This window comes from Chaetura pelagica, unplaced genomic scaffold, assembly GCF_000747805.2.
Source record: "Chaetura pelagica isolate M959 unplaced genomic scaffold, ChaPel_1.0 scaffold995, whole genome shotgun sequence".
NCBI classification, from domain to species: Eukaryota; Metazoa; Chordata; class Aves; order Apodiformes; family Apodidae; genus Chaetura; species Chaetura pelagica.
Genome location: NW_009953385.1, coordinates 167,374 through 175,636, shown reverse-complemented (window position 1 = coordinate 175,636; position 8,263 = coordinate 167,374). Strand labels below are relative to the sequence as shown.

General features: G+C 47.1%; 1 protein-coding gene across 1 annotated transcript in view; it reads right to left on the bottom strand.

Annotated features, from left to right (window-relative positions):
* Positions 1–1,364: 1,364 nt before the first annotated feature.
* The window catches only part of SGPL1 (sphingosine-1-phosphate lyase 1), a 20,586-nt gene continuing 13,687 nt past the window's right edge, over positions 1,365–8,263 (bottom strand). The window contains exons 7-14 of the mRNA XM_009998200.1: positions 7,025–7,113; positions 5,755–5,860; positions 5,145–5,243; positions 3,972–4,121; positions 3,514–3,752; positions 2,786–2,932; positions 1,605–1,725; positions 1,365–1,505 (exon numbers count right to left, since the gene is read on the bottom strand). Of these exons, the coding sequence (XP_009996502.1) occupies positions 1,365–1,505; positions 1,605–1,725; positions 2,786–2,932; positions 3,514–3,752; positions 3,972–4,121; positions 5,145–5,243; positions 5,755–5,860; positions 7,025–7,113 (1,092 nt within the window). The remainder of the gene's footprint in view (positions 1,506–1,604; positions 1,726–2,785; positions 2,933–3,513; positions 3,753–3,971; positions 4,122–5,144; positions 5,244–5,754; positions 5,861–7,024; positions 7,114–8,263) is intronic.

Genomic DNA, 8,263 nt, shown 5'->3' with positions numbered 1-8,263 from the left:
GAGGGGGAGCCACAAGCCCAAGGCTTGAATTCCTCCAACTTGCTGCATCCTATCACCAACCTCTCAGAACTACACCAGCATCTTTGTAATACTGTGAAGGGACTTGGCTCAATACAACTATTCTTTTACCTTGTAGGCAAGTGTACTTTCTCTGAGGCCAGTCTGCCTTTGAGGTTTTTTTTTCAGTATAGTACCATAAGGAAAAGACCACAGCAGAGGCTGCAGCCAACAGCTCAGCCCTCAAAACCTTCCCTGGCTTCCCACAGAAAAATGCCAAGAGAAGCATCAAGGCACAATGGTGAATGCCCTTTTGAGAATGTGCCTTAAAAAGAATCAGTGCAAAGAGCAGAGACTACCTACTGTTACAAAAGTCACCTTTTTCTCCTAAAATATCATGGTAAAAAGGTCAGCTTTGGTGGCAGCCACCTGCACGTGAAGCCCCCGGTGGTGACACATGCCAGGGTCTGGCTGACTCTACCACAGCATTGTGAGATAGTGCAAAACCTTCAAGTTCTGACTAAAAATCACTGGTTTGCACATCCCTCCACAATTGTGCAAGGTACAGCAAGCACTCTAGGTGGTCAATGCATGTCTTCTAGAAGAGGTAGGGAAGCAAAACAGTCCCTATGTACCTGGGCTTTTCAGCACCATCCAGTTCCTCTCCCTAACACCACCTCACCCAGTTTCTATTTTTGCTGTTAATTCAAACCAAGAGATTCCAGGAAAGGATTTTATGTTGGGGCTTTTTTTTTTTTTTCCCCCAACCCTCAGCAGATATTGATTGCAGTCTGACCTAGATCTCCAGAGGGGATTTCAAAAAGAGTACAGGACCATCTTTTCCTTTGCCAATTTATCGGCTCTGCATTACACAGATAAAAGGCTCCCAGCACAGTCTGTTAAAAGCAGTAGCTTGGAGGAATACTCAAAAAGAAAACAAAAATACTCTTATTTCTTTATCTACCTTCAACTTCTGGGAAGATAGAAGCTTTGGAACACAAGAGGAGAACTCAAATCTAACACTTGGCTGGATGCCGGGGCTGAATACCAGGTCTGAGGAGATGAAACAGCAAGGAATGAAGTGACACACAGAATACCTGAGGAATCTGGAGTTGTGGAATGGACATTCAATTCACCATCAATAGTCGTGATGAAAACAGGCAGGGGGAAGGGAAATAAAGCCCTAAAACTAAAGATGGACATGAAAACAAGGCAGATTTCAGAGCAGGTAAGGAGTTTTTTGAGATCAAACCACACCATCAGACCTGCAAGTGTAGGAACAAAGGCTAACTGCAATCTCTTTCCCTAGGAACTCTTCAGAACCACCTCAGTGCTAAGCTGGCAAGGCACTGATTGTTGCACTACAGTCAGTGGTGGCTGGGAGAGCCATTCATGTGCTTTTCACTGCAAGGAACATCTGTGCTGTAGAGGCCATCCAAGTACGCCTGGGAAATCTCCGCGACCAAGCTCCTGTCTGGGACGGATTGGGCCATTCCATAGATGGCTCCCTAAGCAGAGAAGAGGAGGTGGTTAACACAGGATGATGAAAGCCACCAGAGAAACACCCTCATGCCAAGCACAGCTTCACTGTGTACTGGTCTCCTTACCATGCCTGTGGTCTTGGCACTGAGGTCCTTCATGATGTCCTCAACGCTGTCTTTGACATCTTGCAGGAACTGCTCAGCAACACCAGGCTTTGTGTGCAACTGCGTGATGCAAAGGTGAATGCTGGGCAGGCAGGGGAGAAGAGATTAACCACCTCAGCCATGGGCAGCTCCACCTCTGCTGAGCAACCTGCAGCAATTCACTCCTTCACTGGCAAGTGAGAACCCTATATCTCCTCAAAATTACATTCCAGTAGTACAATGGGCGAAGACGTAATCACTGCCAAATACTTGCTAGAACCAAGCTGCAGAGTTCAGCTCTTCTTTTTTAATTCCTGACTTTACAGTATATGGCTGAAGGCCTATAACATTCCCACCTCATTCTAGTAACTCTGCTGAGAAAAATGCACTGCCTGCAAGCCTAGAGATCCTTGCCATCCTTCCCCTCCCCTTCCTCTCCAGCTAAGATAAACCACCAGCGTGGACTTCAACCTCCACCAGAACAAATGGGCCTGCTCACACCTCTGAGCTATCACTTCAGGTTCTCTACATTTTGCTTCATGCTAACTGCAAGTCCATTTTTTTTGTTTGCCAGTGCACCTACATCTGTGAGCATCTGCCCACTTTATGCACAGAAAAACATCTACCCACTCAAGAAGACCCTCCGATAACCATTCGTTTTACCCCAGGATGGTAAGATCACTCCAAATGGTCAGCCCTTCACTGTTCTTTCAATTACCTTCAACTTCAGTGGGCAGCAGAAAGATCCTACAAATAAACTTAATAAATCTACAAACCCTCAGTTAACTCACATGAGATAAAGCCCTTAGTTAACTAAAGATAAAGCCCTCAGTTAACTAACATGAGATAAAGCCCTGGCAATCTATATTTTTCTGCTTGTATCAGACAAAGATAAATAGAAAGGGAGCCTCAGATCTGTCCCCTACCAGGCTAATTACAACTACTGTTGCCTCATCTTCACTGTAGTGACTGCTATAGATCAGCAATTCCAGAAGTAATTCTCTGCAGAGGAGATGTCTACATACAATTGATCAGATATGCACAGCACCACTCAGCAAATCAAGAGAGTTATGTGGCCTGATGACAACCACTTTGCATACCCTGGCTACACACATTGCTCCACTGGTCTACCATGGTGGCTTCCACTGTGAGCACAAACTCACCTCGGTGGGAACTGTAGGACATTTAAGTTCCATCCTTTTGCAGCTAAGAAATTAGACAATCGATAAATGTCGAAAGTGTCTGAACCGATGGAGAGCACAGACACCTCAGGCTTCCCAAAAATGAAGATGCTGTCAATTTTTCTCAGCCTTGAAAAGAAAAAGGAAGGAAAGAGACTGATCAGGATTGCAGGGATCCAACATTCTGTCCATCCAGCTGGAGCCTTAAAGGGAAAGCTACTGAAGGGAAGAGATGACAGAACATCCCTACCAAACAAATCATGCAACCAGCCCAGGTCATTGGCAAGAGGATTCAAGTAATTAGAGACCCCGAAGTGAACTCAGGAGTAAAGAGGAAAGAGAGACAAGGGAAGACAGAGCAGCAGGGATCAGCTGATCAGCTCACACTGCAACACAAGCACCCCAATCAGAGAGAGCACAACCCTTCCTTCATCATCCCCAGCAACTCCTTCCAGATTCCCCCTCAGCCAGAAGAAATCCTTGAAGCCAAGTCAGCTAAATCAAGATGCCTGTACCCCTTCTCTCCGTGCCTCCCAGATGCCCAGCACAGGGCAGCAACCTGAGCACAAAGCAAGCATCTTCTCCCACAGCTGCCACGTGGATCCCCACCCCGCAACGTGCTATAGGTTCTCCAGAAGACGCAAGAAAAAACACAAGCAGTTGGGGAGAAGGAGTGCAGAATGGGGTGGAAGAGCTTGATCAAAACGTACTCTGATTCCAGGAAACGAGCTGTTTTAATGATCCTCTTTGTGGCCTCCACGTAGCCCGATTCCCCTATGTGCATCAGAGTGGCCCAGCAAGCAGCTATGATTCCACCAGGTCTGGAGCCTGCTATGGATGGGGAGGCATATATGCCCCCTTGCCAGTCGGGTGCTATAAAGAACTGGTAGCTCCTGTACTTCTTGTTGCTGTACAGCACCACTGAGGAGCCTTTGGGAGCGTAGCCATACTGCAAGGGACACAGAAGGCATTAGAAAAGCAGCAGGAGGGCCCAGGGACACGGTCAAGCGCTCACTGCACACAGCCACCGAGACCCCACTTACCTCTACCTCACCCCCTTGCCCCTCAGCACTCCTCCACACAGCAGAGCAGAGGTTGTCTGAAGACACGGGTGGCATCTGAGAATGGCTCCCCAGGAGGAAGAGCTTTCTCTCCCCTCCTTTCTTACCTTGTGGGTATCAGCAGAAATGCTGGTCACGCCTTTTACACGGAAGTCAAAGCGACGCTTGAGAGGGAACCCAGCCTTGTCCATGAAAGTGATGAGAAAGCCACCCAAGCAGGCATCAACGTGGAAGGGGATCTTGTACTTCACTGCAAGCTGTGTTTGGACAAGAGATCCTGGTGAGCAACATGCAAGCAGGCAAGAAAACTACATGGTCAGAGCACCCAAACTCCAGTCACCAACTGCGTTTCACAGTTCAATGTCTCCTGGACCTTTTCAGAGCATCGAGCTGTGGAGGACAGAAGGTCTGGAAGGACTGGCTACTTGTGGGATGCATTCTCCTGCCTTCTGTGCATTTGAAGATTGCCAGCAAGAGGAAAAACATCACCACATTCTGGCTTTTTGCTATGTTTGCCAAAGAGATGTGAGACCCCAGTCTGAAAGGAGCAACAGCAACACAGTGTAAGGGCCAAAAGAAGGTCAGAGGCCCTGGCTGGGAACATACAGAACAAATTACTGGAGCACAGAGAGAAAAATCAAGAGGCATGTTTGAAAAAATAAGTCCTTGGCCCTTTGACTTCTAATCCCTCCACACATGCCTCCAACTTCTGCACCAAGTTTGCTACAGCCAATAGGCCCTAAATCAAAGCCTTTTTACCAGCTGGACTATTTTGTTGTTCTTTTCTCTCGGATATCAAAGAATGAGCCCTTTTGGCTGGGCGCAGAAGAGCTCTTAAGTCACACGCACAACACATACCTTCAGTTACAGCAGAAGTTTGTGGTGTGGACTTGAGAATTCAGAGGCAAAACACATGCCAAAGGCTGTGTTGCTTTGCCTTGCTGTGACATACTGCACGTCCCAGCTGAAGTCCAAAATCCAGCCCCACACAAACAGCTTGATGACAATGCCCAGAGGTAGCTTTTTGGTATCTAAATACCACTTTCTCACAGCAGAGTGCAAAAAACCAGTCTCACGTTCCTCCTTACTTCCAACTTACGTTCTACATACCCTGCTGGTGGTTAACACCTGATTTAAGGACAGTAATACCCGTCCAACCAGTCAGCTCCTCCCATCAGATTCACTCAGTTGGCATTTCAAAACCCTCTTCTGCTCTTCTTGTCCAGAAGGACATGCTGGTTTTATTGCTGCAGCACCCTGAAGTCCCAGGGACACCCTACCTCTGCCACCTCTTCAATTGGATCCATAATTCCATGGGGGAACTGGGGAGCAGAACAGACCAGCATGGCTGTGTTCTTCGAGATTGCTCTCCTCATTGCCTGAAGATTTAAAGAGAGAAGATGCTCACATTCCATTTACCAAGTGCCACCCTGCCAAAAAAGATAAAGAGTGAAAACATGCCGTGTCTGGTCTTAAAAAAACAACACACAAAAGCCTACAGAAAGCAAAGCAATGAGCTACAAGCATTAGCAGACATCAAGTGAGTCACTTAACTCATCCGTTTGGAACTACTAGAACACCTTGATTTGCCCTCAGCTGAAATCTGGGGCTACTTCTGAAATACATCAATTTTCTGATCCTAAACGAAACACACAGGACAAAGGGATGATCTACATCCCATTATTTTAAACCAAACCTTATCTGCAATGACAGGCACTTGTACTACTGCTGTTTTTCCCTGTTTCCAAGAAGCAATCATCCCTCTCTATCCACTAGTTACCTGGCCAGGTAGATTTCTTATCTACCTATCAGCTGGTTTCCCACAGAAAAATTCCCACAGAAAATGCTCATTTCCCCACACAGAGAGTGCTGGGCTGCCTAAAGGAATACCTGAACATCCACTTCCATAGCTTTGGTCAAGGGGATGTGAATCAGCTTCAGCCCAAAGTAGTGTGCTGCCTTGTCAAAGGCTGCGTGAGCACTCACCGGCACCAACCTGGAAAAGCAAGGGATTGATTGCACGTGTCAGCACCTCTGCCTTGCCAAGAACAGGAAAGAGGGGGAAAAAAAGACATCAATTAAAACTTGTAGATATTTGTGTGGGACAGACAGGTCACAAACAGGGTGACTGCACACTTCAGAACTAGGCAAAAATCAGGCTAAAACAAGGAAACATTTGGGGAAAACGCTCTCTGGGACACACAAGTGGCTGTTCCTGAAGTAAAATGGTGGGCACTTGGTCTTGAGCAACCCAGAGAAAATTTGCTGAAGTGATTCTATTCCACTGCATGGTCTTCCAGGAAGCAGGAACCTGAGTTCCCAAAAATTCTTGGCACAGCAGACAATGTTCTACCGTCTCCAAGCAGCTCCCCTCCCTGAGGGGGGGAATATGACAACACAAAAGGGAAGGAGCAGCAGAAATACACCAAATGAAGGTAACATTTGCTGTCTCCTATCTCTAATGACAGTGGCTGAAGAGCCTTAATTAACCTTGATTTCTGAGGCATTGTATCTTTATCAGGGCCTTTAATAGCACTGCAGACATTTGGGGGAGAATAAAAGAACAGCAGGAAGTCAGGAAGAAGATGAACACCACCGTGTTTCATCTCTCTTCTTTGTTTTCCCCCTGTAAGCAATTAACCAGAGAAACACTTTTGATGCATTGGCTAGAAGAGAAAAAGCACATTAGAGACAGCAAATCCTCTATTAGCAGTGTAATGATTAGCACAGTTCCTCATTTCAGTTCCAACTTTAGTCCCAGGGTTTCCAGGCTAAGCCCTCTTTGATCTGAATAAATCAAACCCTTTCAACACTTCAAAAGGGGTTGACAATCTCTACACAAGAGGAGTCCAAAGTGGAAATGACCAGGGTCTGCCCAGAGCAGCATAAAGGTATGCCCAAAATACACCTACATGGAACAGCTACCACAGCCCCTCAGGTAAGTTCATGCCCCCCAAGGTAAGTTCATGCCCCCCGAAGCTGCTTAGGGGCTCCTGTGCTTTTGCACCACTTCTTTCAAGCCAGGTTTCTCCCCTTCAGACAAAGTTGAATAAGGTGGTGGTCGTGAGCTATGAAAGGAAGGAATGCTGGGGTCTAGCAGCCACTCAGAAGAAGTTCCATAAAGCTCCAAACCAAAGCAAGCAGAGGAGTTATTGCTCACATTTCTGGTTGTTTGATGCCTCTCTCGTAAGCCAGGTCCCTGTAAGCCTTGCAGGCCATCAGGATGCTCTCAGTCCCCCCAGAAGTCATCTGTTGTGAAGAAAACAGGCAGACAAGAAAAACAACTGCTTACATGGATGTTGCAGAAAAGACAAAAAGGGGGGGGGGGGGCCGTGCTGGCACAGCCCAGGGATGATTCAGAGGCAAGAGAAGCACAGGAGCAGCTCTGGTTTTCAACGGCAGCAGAAGCCACCAAAGAGCTCGAGGTGGCTTTGTGACATGTAGCTTCAAAGTGCACATTGAAATAAACTTGACTCCTCTGTTTAAAGGGAAAGGGAGAAAGAGGAAAACAACAGAATCCAACTGAAAAGCCTGACAAGAGGGGGGATCATGCTGCACAGCCACTAGCTGGCAAACCCAAGTGCACCTCATAAAACCACTAGTACAGACTTAGGTCTTGATCGTCCAAGGATTGCTGGTCTGGATTAGAGATTAATTATGCCACGTATACAGAAATGACAAAGTTGATTCTGCATTAGGTGAACTGAAGTCCAGCAGGGTTTATTAGGCCTGGAGCAGTGCCATGATGAGGCAGGGAGCCAGCTCAGGGTTGGCACTGCTCCTGAGCCACAAACTCTTCCCAGAACCTGCAGCACTGCAAAGCACAGAGCTGCCTCCCACCTCCTCCCTGCAGAGGCCAGCCTAGGTCTAGGTCAACACCAGGCTAGGACTTGTAAATCCTCAAGTACCCAAGACACTTTAGACCAGGAGGAATTTCTGCATTACACTCCCCAGTAAATCCCTCAGTATCCACAAACCCATGCTGCTCCTGCACCCTGACCACAGGAGAACAAGGGGGTTGGCAGCAGGAGGTGGAAGAGACGAAGGTACATGCACAAGCTTTTCAATCAAGTTGCATACCAGAACTCAAGAGCTGTTGCAAATAAATAGATGAAACTCCTTACAGGAAGAAATTCCTCAAGTGGGAGGACTGTCTCTTGTCAGCCAGACTTTATGGGCTCTGATAGGCAGGGGACAGAAAAGTATGCAGGCACAAAGCTTCCAAAGTAAAATTATAACCTAGCAAAATGTGAAGCTGGCTTTTCAAGCAGCCTGCAGGACTGGCTGCTATGCTGGGTGAGGATGGGGGTGCCTGGGACAGGCACACAGAAGGGCAGATGAAAGACAGGAATTAAAAGCTATTTAGAAATCTTATGGAGAACTGATTCTGATCCCCAGA